The sequence below is a fragment of the Lathyrus oleraceus genome, chromosome 6, assembly GCF_024323335.1.
Source record: "Lathyrus oleraceus cultivar Zhongwan6 chromosome 6, CAAS_Psat_ZW6_1.0, whole genome shotgun sequence".
NCBI classification, from domain to species: Eukaryota; Viridiplantae; Streptophyta; class Magnoliopsida; order Fabales; family Fabaceae; genus Lathyrus; species Lathyrus oleraceus.
Window position 1 is genome coordinate 59,005,257 of NC_066584.1, and position 15,834 is coordinate 59,021,090.

General features: G+C 34.8%; 1 protein-coding gene across 1 annotated transcript; it reads right to left on the reverse strand.

Moving 5' to 3' along the window:
- Positions 1–12,994: 12,994 nt before the first annotated feature.
- Positions 12,995–15,563, reverse strand: LOC127093336 (WRKY transcription factor 72A). The gene is made up of 3 exons (XM_051032247.1): positions 15,384–15,563; positions 14,187–14,638; positions 12,995–14,109 (listed from the first exon to the last, which is right to left on the reverse strand). The coding sequence occupies exons 1-3, from the start codon at positions 15,507–15,509 to the stop codon at positions 13,164–13,166; spliced, it is 1,524 nt and encodes a 507-aa protein (XP_050888204.1). The 5' UTR covers positions 15,510–15,563; the 3' UTR covers positions 12,995–13,163.
- Between the last annotated feature and the right edge of the window lie 271 nt (positions 15,564–15,834).

Genomic DNA, 15,834 nt, shown 5'->3' on the forward strand with positions numbered 1-15,834 from the left:
CATGGGGACCTACAGGGGCTCCCTTAGCTAACTTGCCTTAAAAAAGGGTTTTTTAAACTTCAAACCTTTCATGCCTTACTTGCTCTAGATAGAGCATCTTCAGGTGTTCGATCATATCGAACGCTGCCATGTTCTCATGTTGCTTTTGCAACTCTGAGTTCATGGTAGCTAGCATGAGGCAAGTAGTTTTATTGGCATCATCGAAATGCTTCTTATAAGCATCTTTTTCCGCCTTAGGTGCAGAACTAGGAGGTTCCTCTTCAGGAACAAGTTTCTCCAAGACATACAACTTTCTATCATATTTGAGGACAATCCTCAGATTTCGGTGCCAATCCAGAAAATTTGTCCCAAACAATTTTTCCTTATCAAGGATTGATCGCAAAATGTTGTTAGATGTGTTTGTTGTCATGGTAATCTACATGAAAATAATGAAAATATGAGTATCAATAACATATTAATTAGGTCTTTAATTAAATATGCTCCCATTATTTTACTCAAAACAAATGACCCTTACCATTTGATTTGGAAAATCCCGTTGGAAGATTTTCTAGTGGGTCGAGATCCACATTTCACTTTGTTTTAAGTCCGCGTAGGCGGATTACACAAAACTAGGCTATTTAGGTAGGAACCCCTTCCAATTGTATCTAATACAACTCTCGAATATTTTAGTTGGGTAAATAACTCCTTATTCCAATCCATCACATGGATCATTTCCAACTCTTACTTCTAAACATATATAATCTTATTATAATTTGTTTAGTTAAGTTTGACCAATTGTTTTAGCAATTGGATATTACAATTATCCCATCGCACCTTACTAATATAGAATATGCACCTCGCGTAGGCGAAACCTACATTATTCGATACTAGTCTTGATGAGTGCTAAAACTTGGAAAGCATAAACTTAATATTTAATTTGAGGGAATTTGCAATTATTCTGATCTCACCGGCTTATTTATCATATAAATTGTCTCTCACATGCATCAACATACATCAACATACATAATGAAACCGTTATGGCCCCTAGCGCAATTGTTCTCCCAAGCCAATGAGAGAACCTAAGCTAACCTAATAACGATCTAAGCTTCTCCAAGCAAGATCTTCAAGGTTGTCCTCCTTTGATATTGTATTCTTCTCTTTCTTCATAACATTACATTACATAAAAGAAACTCGTTTTACATACGAGAGAGTGAGATGAGAAAAGAAGTTACATTAAGAGATTAAAAGAGAGGCACGACACGCAGGTCGTATTTTAAAATCCCAAAACAAAATAAAGGAAAACTCAGGCTATAACCGATCACCACAAGACAATAATAATAAACACATTATTATTATTAATTTAAATTCTGTTAATTAATTAAAACCAAATTAAATTTCGGCGACCGATCACACTATGCAAAGTTAGTCGGGGGTCCGCTGCCCGGTCAGCGGACGGTGGTTCCGCTGACCATTCAGCGGACGGGGTTCAAGGGGGCAGCGCCCCGATGCAAAATTTTAATGAACAATTCATTTCAAATCGGCATCGTTTTTCGCATCAACACTTGATAATTTAAAGCACAACTCTTGTGCAGTCACAACCCTAATCGCATAACTCTTTGACAGCACAACCCTTGTACCGTCATGAACCCTAATGCACCAATTTCAGGCCGTCAAACACACCTCGATTGTTAATTCAGTATGATTGATCAACACGTCATTGCTTCACCATACTAATGTCGGATCAAGAGGCAAATGACCATTGATCGCTCAAAGGAAAACAACCATTAAGTGTTTGAATGAACGAAACAGAAATAGTATATCATATATACCATATTTTTCATCAGGATTACTTATATCATATATATAACTTGATCGATATCAATTGCATAACCTATGAACGATCGATGTATCGCTGCTTCACCATACTAACGTCGGATTCCGAAGTATAGTCAACATCAATCATCCAAATCGTACACACATGATGCCAAATTTAATTACTCGTTTTTTCTTTGATTCATTCTATCTTTTAATCGTATTAATACATAAAATACATAAAATAAACAACTATCAGATGCATGGTTTTGTAAGTGGCTCTGATACCACTGAAGGAGAAGAGCGATCCAAAACGCAGCGGGATTTAAAAATTTCTCCTTTAGTGATCCTTACGAATGGGCATGATCAGTGATAGAATCGTTACCTCTTGTAGTGATTGAAACCTTTGATGCAGATCTACGGAGCGATCACGAACGTTGAATGGTGACAACGCCTCTACTCAATCCACACGAACGAATTCCTTCAATCTCAGTGCTAGCTACTAGGAATGAAGGCTTTGAGTGTGAGAGAGAGAGAGAGAGAGAGAGAGAGAGAGAGAGAAAACAAATTTACAACTGCACAAATGCTTCTGCACAAGGGTTCTATTTATAGAACCACTTGTGTGGGCTGCAAGCTAAAAAGCCCACTTAAGTGTATGTGGCCCATATCTTATATTATGCCAAAATCACTTAAGCGCGTGGTACCTTACCATATTTCGTATTCTACTTAAGTACACATTACCTTACGATGTTCTACAATTCACTTAAGTGCACCATACCTTACAATGTTCCTTAGTTACTCTATCTCTCATCAATCCGTCCTTTTGTGTGTGACCCTGTAGGTTTTCGCGACATTTGCAATTATATTAAATCACGTATTTAACATAATAAATAGTGAGCGGTATCTAGCAACACATCACTGGTACCCAAGACATGAAAATGTCATATTATCTGACAAATCCTTTTGTGATAATACTTATGTGTGCAATTACCCTTTTGCCCTTATGTCTATATTGAACATAAGGCATAGACCATGTCATCCTTGTCCAGTTCAATATTGGGCCCATAGACATTTATCCTATTACACAGGATGGGCAAATTCCATCTAGGCCATCCATGTCCTTCAGCATGCTTTGTGGAGTACCCATCAACTGTCTTTATAGTCATCCAGTTACGGACAATGTTTGATCAACAATAAGGCACTCGATTCTACATCTAGGGTCCATAGTGATTTCAGGTCGAAGGGTGGTATACACCATTATCACCATGAGAATAACTTATGACACTTTGCATAACATTCTATATAGTATTCTCATAATATTCTGTATAGTATCCTTTGGAAATAATAAAAGTGCGGTGACGACTCTAGTTTTATTGATGTTGAGTTAACTAATAGCTCAGTGTCATGAATTTACCGCTACAGTGTGTAATCATGCAACGTATATCAGAAAAGAAATTCCGCAAGTTTTGAATGATAAAGACATACCTGAATGCTCTCTTATGATGAATATTGTGTTTGGCCTTTTCTTTTCTTACCATGTAGGGTAGAGTTGATCGCTTCCACAATACCTCTTATGTGGTGAGGTGTCTCAATCATCTACGGCATACCTGCTCAACCTTCAGTACAACTCAACTAAACCACTCAAATAATTTAGAAGTATTAAAAAATAGTTTGGCATGTTAGCATGCATAGAGGACACACACACATTTAGTCTGGGTACTTTTTCACACCACCACTAAAGCTATAATTATCATATTACTAAATGAAAGTAAACAATAAAAAACAAACCAACTGAAAGAAAAACACAACTTAAAATTTAATTTTAAATTAAAGATTACATAATAAAAAATTACGAATACCTCCCTTGGGTTTCTTCCCAAGCAACACTCGTTTACCGTCATTAGCTTGACGCCTCATTCCCCCTGTTATGGGGGATACTTCAGCTTCCACGCCTTGTTTCTTTTCTTTTTCGAAACACAAAAACCATCTTTTTTAGAGATAACATCCACTTTGTGACACAAGTCACTTCCTACTTCTATAGCCTTACCTCAATATCATTTTCTCTTGTTTCTCTTGGATTTTGGAATGGACCTAGGAGTTTTTTCACTTGGGATTGCTACTGGAGATGCCACCATTTGAGATGTCCTCGTTGAGACTTTTTCTGGTGTTGGTATTTGACTTGGCTTTTTCACACATGTTTTGATCATGCCTACTTGATAGTGATTTCCTTTTTCTCCTTCTTACTTCCTATTTTCAATCACACTCAAAGTTATTTCATCATCATAAGCTTTTAAAGTGAGTATACCTTTTTGCACATCAACACTGCATCGACTTGTAAGCAATAATGGTCGACCAAGAATGATAGGTGTCTCATCATCATCAGGCATGTCCATGATCACAAAATCAACAGGGAAATAAAATTCCTCTATTGTCACCAAAATGTCTTCCATTTCCCATATGCATGCTTTATGGAGTGGTCTGTAAATTTTAGATTTGTCTCTGTAATGCTGACATTTCCAATACCAAGTTTTTGATAGATGGACAACAGTATCAGACTCACAATAACACTCGAATCAATCAAAACCTTCTTAAAAGTTATGTCTTATATAGTGCATGAAATTGTGACAGCTCCAGAATATTTCTGTTTGATGGGGATTCTCCTACCTCATGACACCACACTACACTTCTCAGTAAAGGTTAATGGTGCATTTCCCATTGTTCTCTTTTTAGAAATTATCTCCTTCATAATTTCTTTTTACATGTGCATTTGCTCTATTGCTTCAAACAAAGGAATAATGATCTCCATCTTTTCGAACATTTTAAGAAATTTCTCAAAACTTTTATCATTTAGATCCTTTTTCTTCATTCTTTAAGGATAATGTAGCCTGACCTCCGGCTTGGCCTCTTTTTTATTTTTATCTTCAATAGGCTTTGGGTGGTATAACCTTTTCTAGTTCTTTGTTATTTTCTCTCACTTTCATATCTACCTCTATGAAATGATCATCATTTGTTGCCCTTTCTTCTTCATCTTCACCAACTTTCTGACTTCTTATTGTGGCAACATTAGCATTCTCATGATTTATCGAATTTGGTAATGTTGCACTCAGAAAGGTGCCTTGAGCTTGCATGGAGAGTTGTTGGGCTATCTGACCAACTTGAACTTCCAGGTTCTTGATGGATGATGTGGCGTTCTTATGGTTGTTCCTTGCCTCTTCCTGAAATTGGGAATTTTGAGCAACCATCTTTTCAATAGCTATTTCCCAATCCGCCTTTTTTGGAGCTTGTTATTGATATTATTGTGGAAACTGACTTTGGATGTTCTGCTGAGGTTGGTACTGTTGTTGATTATGATATTGCACTGGACCTTGCTTTTGAGCATTCCCTTGTTAATCTTTCCAGGATAAGGTTGGATGATTTTTCCACTATGTATTGTAGGTGTTAGAATAAGGGTTGTTCTGTTGGATATAATTAACTTCTTCTACATGTTGAAGGTGTGCAACATAATACATGAAAAAATAAGGACCTCTGCAAAATTCACAAATAACTGCAGTAACTTGTTGGACTTGAGCTACCTGTTGAGTACCTATGTTTAATGCCTTAAGTCTCTTTTCAACTTCAGCAGCAACCTGATCTTCTAACTTAACAACACGTGTAGCCAGTTTTAAACCAATCACCCCTTCTGGTTTACTTGTGCATCTATCATATAACTCAAGATGTTCATTTGCAGCAATTGCTTCAATGATCTTCTTTATACTGGTGGCTCTTGTAAAATTGGATGAGCTACCGGCAACTATATCAATCAACTGCTTCGTCTTTAACCTGAGCCCATTTACAAACATCTGCATTTGTTCAATTTATTCTAGATTATGTCTAGGACATGCAACCAGGAGTCTCTTGAATCTTTTATAAGCATCACCTAATGACTTAGTTTCCCTCTGTTTGAAGTTTAGAATTCCATATCTTTTTTGGAGGAAAACTGAAGCAGGAAAATACTCATTCATAAATTTTGTTTCCATCTCTTCCCAAGTGGTGATGCTATCAACTGGAAGTGAATAAAACCATTATTATGCATCCTCTGCTAGAGTAAAAGGAACAGTTGCTTACTTTCTTCAATATGCCCTTCTATCTTCAGATTAGTACTCATTGTCAGAAACCTTTGCAGATGTTTATTGGCATTTTCATTAATTTTTCTTGTGAAATGTCTCTTTTCAAGTTGGCGAATGGTAATAAGGTGTAACTGAAAATTGGGAACATTCATCGGTTGGTTTACTAATGTCAATCGACCCCTAATGCATTTGTTCTTCCATAATCACCCAATAATATTTTAGTTCTATGGATCAACCATTATTAGCTCTTCTTCTTTTTCTGACTCTACATCTGAATGGTTCGAGTTGTTTTCCTCGTGTTCTGCCAATTTTTTCAACCAAGCATTCCTGAGCTGAGTGCATAAGGTTCTCTCAATTTTTACATCAAAAGAAAGATTAGCTAAGGGTTCTCCTTGCATACAAATGTCAAAAATAGATTAGTAGTAACATAATAATAATAATAATAATAATAATAATAATAATAAATTTAGTTGCAGAGCCACAAAATTTTTACTAAAATAAACTACGAACAATCTTTGGCAGTCCCCAGCAACAACGCCAAAAATTTGATAGGTAAATTAGCAAGTGTACTAATCTGCCAATGTAATAATAATAGAAAATCTGAAATATTGATCTCAATGGCTACTTGACGATACAAGGTTCGTGTTTAAATTAGTTAAACAAAAGACTTGGGGGTTTTAAATTGTTGTTTAAGAATTAGAAAATAAAATAGCAAATAAAATTAAACAAACCAGTTGAACGATTTAAAGTAATATGAGTGAGCATGATAGGGAATGTGTATATTGGATTCCTTAACAATTCTGATCTGACCTTGCAACAACTTATTTTAAATATCGATTATCGGTTCTTAAGGGTGTTTACTCATAAGTTTTTAGTGAGAAAACCTTTAAACATTCAAATTAACTCTTATGTCTATAGTTAAATACATATGAATTTAAGCATTACTTTATCAAGAATAATCCAATTTTCGTAGGGTATCTCTAATCCTAGATGATATCTACTACAAAATACTCATTAAACATTAATAATAGCGGTCCGGCCTAAAGATTAACCGTATATCAAACTTAATTTGTCTAAAAGAGAAAGCATTAAGAACAAATTTAAATTAAAGAAAATATCATAAAATTGTTGTTATCACAAGATTCAAATCAAAATCATTAACAAATCAGAATCAGGGACACCACCTAGCATCGGGGGGTTTAGCTATTCATAATAAAAAAAACATTATAAAAGCTATAAAAAATACAGATCAATGGATGAAATAAGTCTTCAATCACATAAAGCTCATGAAAATCTTGATCCACATTGAAATTCTAACTTTTCTAGCCTTTTAAATGTGTTTTTGCCGTCAAAAATCGTCCAAGACCTAAAAAAATCACTTTATGACTTTAAATACTCAAAACTGTTTTTTTACGATTCTGTGCGCCCATACGCGTATGGGGCGTATGATGTTGGGGAGTTTTTCACTAGGGAGCATTGAACATTGTGGGACTTCTTCTTTTAGAGCAATGTCTTTGTGAGAGACATACCACATATTCACCCAAAACCTTAAGGTGATAGGTAGGTGAATTCTCTTACTTATAAATGCTCAAGTCTCCATATTTTAAACAAATGTGGGACTATTATCCATATTAATCATACTTGATACATTCTCAACACTTCCCCTCAAGTGTGAGTCTACGATGCTCCCCCTCAATTGGAAGCTCTTCTTACTTCTACAAACTCTTGTACCGCACGAAACGTTTCTTATTCACCACCCTGGCACTGTTGACACTCTTCAACGAAACGTTTCTTATTCACCACCCTTGTGGCGCCGTTGACTTTCGATACAAGTAAGCTGATCCATTTCTCGAACCAGGCTCTGATACCAATTATTGGGGGGAGTTTTTCACTAGGGAGCATTGAACATTGTGGGACTTATTTTTTTAGAGCAACACCTTTGTGATAGACACACCACATATTCATCCAAAACCTTAAGATGATAGGTGGGTGGGTTCTCTCACTTATAAATGCTCAAGTCTCCACATTTCTAATCAATGTGAGACTATTATCCATACTACTCACACTTGATACATTCTCAATATATGATACACGTATGACCCATGGTGGGACGTATGATACGTGTATGGCCCATAATGAGGAGTATGATACACGTATGGGGCGTATGAGTCATACGTGTATGGGGCGGGCCATACGCGTATGGACATAAATACTCATTTTTCATATCTGACTTGCGTATGAGATAGATGACGCATATGGGAATTCTGAATTAGCCTTTAGTATCTTCATGAAAGTTGTATCCCTTGATGTTAGCTTTCATTTACCGTCAGTCCCACGCCATTCCGAGTTATGACACTCTAGATATTATCAAAATACCACATGTATATCATGATGTGCAACAAGCTGAAAAATAGACTTTGTGAATCCTTCTGAAAATTCGTCGCGTTCCTTTTCCGAACATTTATTTGAATTCCTTTGACCTATAAAACACATTAACTTTCCCAAAAAGATCAAAAAATGCCAAGAATAATTAAAACATTGACATACAAAATTAAAGAAACTAACATATAAAGCACTTAAACTATATGGAAAATGCAAATAACTCGTAGACTTTCACCTATTAAAATGATAATAACTATAGTCGAAATGGTGACTGATCAAACACGCAAACTAACAAGGGAGGCGAATAAAAGTATTTTTTATTTACCCAAGAAATAGAGTATCCCAATGGGTCACTTCAAAAGTTCATATGACTAAACATAGGACACCTGTCTTACTTTAGAGCCATGCAAAACAAGGTTTGATTTCTATAATTAATTTCAAAAACTCAGAGTCAAGAAGACAAAAATTCCTATATGGGTTCTGACTTTGACCTTCTGACTCAGAGATTCTTCTAACTTCAGAGGGCTAACTGGTTCAGAGCCAAGTTATCTACGAGTCGTATTTTGACTCTCTAGAGTCTACGGACATTTGTTTTATTCTAGACAAAGTTTCATTTTCAAACTTTTCAAAATAATTTTTTTTGGCTTAAATGATCTCTTAGTCCCTATAAGTTGGCGTATTTTTATTTTTAGTCCCTAAACCGTTTATTATTGGGAATAATCCATGTATGTTATAATCATTTTGATTTTAGTCCCTACAATGAAAATCCGAAGGAAAATCCGCATGAAACATGGAGATTTTAAATCCTAGGAAAATTTGAAGGAAAATCCACAGGAAACCTACATTTTTTCCTGCGGATTTTGTTTTCAAAGACTAAAACCAAAAATATTTAACATTCAGGAATTATTTCCAAGAAAAAAAAGGTTAAGGGACTAAAACCAAAAACACGCCAACTTACAGGAACAAAAAGACTATTTAAGTAAAAAAAAACTTATCTTCGACTAGGGGTTTTGTGAAGATATCATCCCATTGATGGTCTGTATCTATAAATTTTAAGTTGATAATACCCTTCTAAACATAATCTCTTATAAAATGGTGTTTGATTTCAATGTGTTTCTCTATGGAGTTTAAAATATGATTCTTAGATAAACAAATTGCAGAAGTATTATCACAGAGAATAAGAATGTTACTCTCGTAAAGTTGATAGTCTTTTAGCTGACTTTTAATCCAAAGTATCTGAGTGTTGCGTCTAGATGCTGCAATATACTCAGCTTCTGCTGTTGACAATGTTATTGTTGATTCTCTTTTATTGGACCAAGAAATAAGATTATCACCAAGAAACTGGGAGCTTCTATTAGTGTTCTTCCTTTCTAGTATGTCTCCAGCGTAGTCAACATCGCAATAAATAAACTTCGGTGGCGACTCTGTTATTATTTCGAGCATGCAAACGCCCGTGGCATCTTTCATGTTGCGAGATCCTCCAGAATGTAGTGAAAAACAAGCAAGAATTCCCATATTTTGGTGAACAAATGTGGGTAAAGAAGTTAGTTAAGGAGAGGAGGATTAACTTTGATCAAGGAATATAGGTGCACTTACTAAAAATATATGGAAATAATAGACAATATGGTTATGAGGAATATCAAATTTATGTGCCTACAAGAAGCTAAGCGGACATGTGAAAAGCTAAAGAATTAGATAATTTAGAATTTAAGCTTTTGTACACTAGAAAAGTTAGATCGAGTTATGCAGTGAGGATTATTGTGGACAAGAAATGGAATAAGTATATTTTGTATGTGAAAAGAGTAGGAGATTGAATTATAGCCTTGAAATTTATAGTGAAGCATGAGATCTTTAATGTTATTAGTACTTATGCACCTCAGGTTGGGTTAGTAGAACACCTTAAGGTGAAATTTTGGGAGGAGTTAGAAGGTTTACTTCCGGATATTACCCTAGGAGTGAAGACTTTCCTAGGAAGGGGTCTTAATGGACATGTAGGCAGCTCAACAAGAGGTTTTGAGAGTGTGCATGCAGGGGTGGCATAAAGGAGGTGAATGTGGAGGATAAATTCATCTTGGAGTTTTTGTTAGCTTTAGATCTTACTATAACAAATACATGATTTAAGAAAAGAGATGAATATACTATCACATATAAAAGTGGGATGACATGTTCTAATATAGATTTATTTCTTATCAGGAAGTCCAATGAGAAGATTTGCTTGAACTGTAAAGTTAGTATGAGAGAGAGCTTGACTACCAAACATAGAGTTTTGATTATGGATGTAAGAATTAACGGTAGACCAAAGAGAAGAAGTCATATGGTAGCTCCATAAATCAAGTGGTGACATTTGAAGGGTGAAAAATAAAGAATTATCCAACACAAGATCTTGGAGGGAGAGTTTTGACAACCTAAGGAAGTGTAAATGATATGTGTAATAATATGGCCCAAGAGATTAGAAAAGTTGCTAAAGATATGTTGGGAGAATCAAGAGGTTTTGGACCTAGGGGTAAAGAATCATGGTGGTGGAATGAAAGTGTACAAAGAGTAAATCTAGAGTAAAAGAAGTTTGTTTTAAAGATTGGTTTAGGTGTAAAAAAGATGAAACTTGGTAAAAGTATGAGAAAACTAAGAATGAAACCAATAAGGTGATGAGTGGAGTAAGAACTCAAGTTTTTGACATATTATATTAATCTTTAGGAACCAAGAAAGGATAAATCTCTCTCTCTCTCTCTATATATATATATATATAATATATATATATATATATATATATATATATATATATATATATATATATATATATATATATATATATATATATATATATATATATATATATATATATATATATATGTATGTTTGCTAAGAGAAGAGGAAGAAAGAATAGAGATTTAAATCAAGTGATATGTGTTAAACATGAATAAGGTAATGTTTTGGTTTAGGGAAAAAATATAAAGGATAGGTGAAAGACGTGTTTCTACGACCTATTTAATGAAGGATATGATATCTCACCGAACTCTAGTAGACTCGACATTAAAGATGTAAATCAGAACTATAATTACTACAGTCAGATTGAGAAACATGAGGCAAGGTAAGCATTGGAAAGAATGAGTAACAATAAGGCGGGTGGACCAGACAACATACCTATTTAAGTGTGGAAAATTCTTGGAGATAGAGGTATTGAGTGACTCACCAAAATCTTTAGTGAAATTATGAGGTCAAAGCGTATTCCAAATGAATGGAGAAGAAACAGTTTAGTCCCAATCTATAAGAACAAAAGGGATATACAAAATTGTGTGAATTATAAGGTATTGAGCTTATGAGTCATACCATGAAGTTACGGAAAAAAGTTATTTAACGGAGGTTAAGAAAAGAGACTCAAGCCACCGAGAATAAATTTGGTTTTATGTCTACAAGGTTGACCATGGAAGCGATTTATTTATTACGGCGTGTGATGGAGCAGTATCGGATGAATCAACAAGACTTGCACTTAATTTTTATTGACTTGGATAAGGCATATGATATAGTTCCTAGAGAGATTTTGTGGAAAGCTCTGGAGAAGAAAATGGTTAGGATTGTATATATTCGAGTTATCCAAGATATGTATGAAGGGGTATCGACTAGTATGTGGACACGGGGCGGGGAGACAGACAATTTTTCCATTACAATTGGTGTACATCAAGGTTCAATCCAAAACCCCTACCTTTTTATCTTAGTTTTGGATGTACTTACGAAACACATCCAAGAGCTAGCACAGAGATGCATGTTTTTTACATATGATATGGTCCTTCTTGGAGAGTCGAAAGAGGATTTAAATGAGAGGTTGGAAACGAGCTTTAGAAACACATGGTTTTTTCCTAAGTAGAAGTAAGACGGAGTATATGGAATGTAAGTTCAACAAAACAAAAAGCGTTTCTAACTTAGAGGTGAAAGTTTGAGACCATATTATCCTCCAAGTCACACGATTTAAATATCTTAAGTCAGTTATACAAAATAATGGAGAAATAGAAGGTGATGTAAACCATCAAATTCAAGTTGGATGGTTGAAATGGAGAAGGGCATCAAGTGTTTTATCTTATGCAAAGGTACCGCTCAGGTTGAAAGAAAAGTTTTATCAGATTGTGGTAAGACCTGGGATTTTGTATGGACATAATGTTGGGCGGTTAAGAATTAACACGAGAATAAAGTAGGTGTAGCAAAGATAAGGATGTTGCGGTAGATGTGTGGTAAGACTGGACATGATAAAATTAGAAATGAAAATATTAAAGAGTGTCGAGGTAGAATCTATAGTGGAGAAGAAGGTGGAAAATAGACTTAGTGGTACGAGCATATAGAGAGAAGAGCAATAGATTATGTAGTAAGGATGGTAGTCCAAATGAAGAGAAGACAAACAATTATAGGAATGAGAAAACCTAGAAAAACTATAAGATACGTTTTTAAGAAAGATCTCGAGATTAATGATTTAGACATAAATATGATCTTTGAAAAAATATTATGCCGAAAGTTGATTCACGTAGTCAACTATACTGAATGGAGTAAGACTTTATTGTTGTTTAGTTTTTTTTAATTGTGTTGGTGGCTTCTTTGTTTTCTTGTGTTAGAAGTTGTTTTCCTTAATTTTTAATGGGTTGGAGAACTCTTATACCCTTTCTTTATAAATTATTTTTGCTATTTTAAAAAATAACCAGCTAAACTTTAAAAACTAAAAATATAACAAATTACCAATGCATATAGAATACAACTAAAACATAAGACAGCAATGACATGGCACAAAGTACCTTAACTAAAATAAGAACTAAAAAACTTAAAGCCAATGGAATTGTTCCATTGTTGTGCAAAGCTAGAAATAAAAGACAACACTACAATGCTACTAGGGTAACCTAAATATCATTCATTCTCAGGAACAACATCCTTGTCTTCTTCCTCCGCTGGGGTAGTAGTATCTCTCAAAGGAAAGAGTTGAGCAGTTGTAGTTTCTCTCACAGGAAAGAGTTGAGCAGTAGTAGCTGCAGTTGCAGCAGCTGCCGCAGCAGAAGTACTATACCCACGAATATGAAGAAAATCATGACCATAAGGCACAGTATCAAAAGGTGGCAGTGATGGTGATATTGGAAAACCAGAAAACGGTGCCGCTCTACCAGTTGCAGGCCCACGTACAGCATTTTGAGGGTTAGCAAAAGAAGTAGCAAAACGGTTCCGAAGATTTAAACTACTAACACTGCCATAAGATGGCACCGCCGTGTTACTCTTACGAGCCATGTTGTAGAAATGACTGTTATTAGGCCACATATAGTTCATCATCCCATAAGGTCTATAACCAGGAATGAGTCCAAAGTTTGCATAGTGGGGATAAGGGGAGAGAGAGCTAGCCGGTGGAAATGGAAGTATCGGTCGCGATGGTTTGATGGTATTCCCACGGACTGCAGGTGTAGTGGTATTGCTGGAGGGTGTCTGTGTCGGTGTTGGTGTCGGCGTTGGTGTCGGTGTCGGTGTCGGTGTCGGTGTCGGTGTTGGTGTTGGTGTTGGGCTCTTAGGTTTTGTGGGTGGTAATCCATGGTTATGTATTCCTTCATATGAAACAATGACATACTTTGAGTTTTTGGCATCCCTCTCCACCTGTTTTCTTGCATTGCAGGTTTGTGATGTGCACCTATAGTATCCCCTAGGGTTATTAGGGTTTCCTTTGATTTCTTTGCGTCCATATTTGCGCCAGCGATAACCATCATCAACTATATCTTTGTTGCTTTCCACTTGGATCACAGTTTTCGGTCCAGCTCCTCCGATCCTAGTGCAAGGAGGTTTGTAGTATTCAGAGAAATCTCTCTTTCTCTTGCTGCAAATGTAAAAACAAAGTTAGTTTTTATTTACATTATTGAATATTAATTGTGAAAGGTGAAAAGTGAAGAAAACCTTTGAAAACGAGATCCACTAGCACCATCAGGATCTTGTCCGTGAAGCATCAAGATTCCTTCAATGGCACTTCCTTCGTCACTAGAAGGTTCATCTGGAACTTCATCATCTTCATCAGTTGACATATCTTTCACTACTTCTTCATCATCGTCTTCATCATCATCGTCGTCGTCGTCACCAAGAACAGCAGCAGCAGCTTCTGTATAAGCATTAACTTCTCTGGAACAACCACCTACAGAATAACTCATCGGCATTTTCCCTTTCAAAGCCCTACGAATTTCATCAGAGTTAACCACCGGATTCTTATAGTTTTCCACACTCACTTCATCTTCTGAAACAACACGTCCTTCGAGAATAGGAAATGAAAAATCAGACACTGATTTCTCAACTTCATCATCACCTTGGGGCTCTGCATCTTCTCTTGTTGCCACGTGGCAATCATCAGGAGAATCCTAATAATAATATTATAATAATAAGAAATACCAAGTTAGTATGAATACTGATTAGGAATCTGTTTCTTTTAAGCTTATTTATGCTAAAATAAAATAAATTTTCCAATTAAGAAATATAAGTGCATTGTATAGAGTATAGTAAAAAATTACGTGAATTTGGATAAGTTTATAATGGATGAGAATATAGGCTGCATCTAATGAAAAAGTGACATTGATTAAAAAATGTATAATTATGATCATCTTCCTTTTTTGAATTAAACAGATTTTCAATTAAATAAACTTAAAAATATTTATAAAAAGATCTAGTTTGGATTACGTGAAAATAATTGTAAGAACTTTATATTCGTTTCGATCTAAAATATGAACAAAATATCATATGTATTTGAGTCAATTTTATTAAAAAAATTGACTTAAGACATATATTTAAAAAAAAATATTAACATAGAGAGATAAAAAATACAATATTTTATGCGATTGTTTTTATAAATAAATAGTTTATCTGAATGTTAAATTGATATGATGATTCTGATTGATTGCTAGAATAAAAATATTTATGTATAAATAAAATTAAAAGAAAAAAAATGCTAGATTAAAACTTGATATTAATATAGTAGAGATAAACTAAATTCAAGTTGTATGAAGAGTGAATGTAAAAAATGTAATCATTGCATGATAGTCATCAAATATATTTACACATGCATATATCTTGATTATTTTTATGATTATAGGAAATATATATATATACCTCAGAATAATCAGAATCAGGAAGTTCATTTAAATCGAAGTGAAACATTTTCTCCCTAGTGCTGTGATTGGCAGAGGGACCAGCTTCAGAATTCATTTTTTGGCTTTTGTTGTTGTTGTGTTCCATGGTATAGGAGTGAGTGAATTGAAAAAAACAAAGATTTTTTTATAGAGAGACTAAAATGAGTGACTTAGCTTTTGAGTGATGAAAATGAAAGGAGTGACAAGGGGTTTTATAGATGAGAAAAAATGAAGAGAATGCCATAAAACAACTGTACCATAGAGGGTAACAACTGTATATAGCCTGCCACATCAGATTAATTAGAGGGGTTGGTAAAATAAAGTGAGGAAATATTAAGTAATTTATTTTTAATATATTATTTTAATATAATTTAGTGAAAATAATGTTACATTATCAACATATCATAAGCAATATTTGGTAAGTATGACTT

Excerpts from the sequence above, each read along its gene's own strand:
- LOC127093336 (XM_051032247.1), bottom strand. The coding sequence starts at position 15,509 with ATGGAACACAACAACAACAAAAGCCAAAAAATGAATTCTGAAGCTGGT. Across the intron at positions 14,639-15,383 it reads CTGATTCTGATTATTCTGAG|GATTCTCCTGATGATTGCCA; the intron begins GTATATATATAT and ends TATTATTATTAG. Across the intron at positions 14,110-14,186 it reads AGTGGATCTCGTTTTCAAAG|CAAGAGAAAGAGAGATTTCT; the intron begins GTTTTCTTCACT and ends TTACATTTGCAG.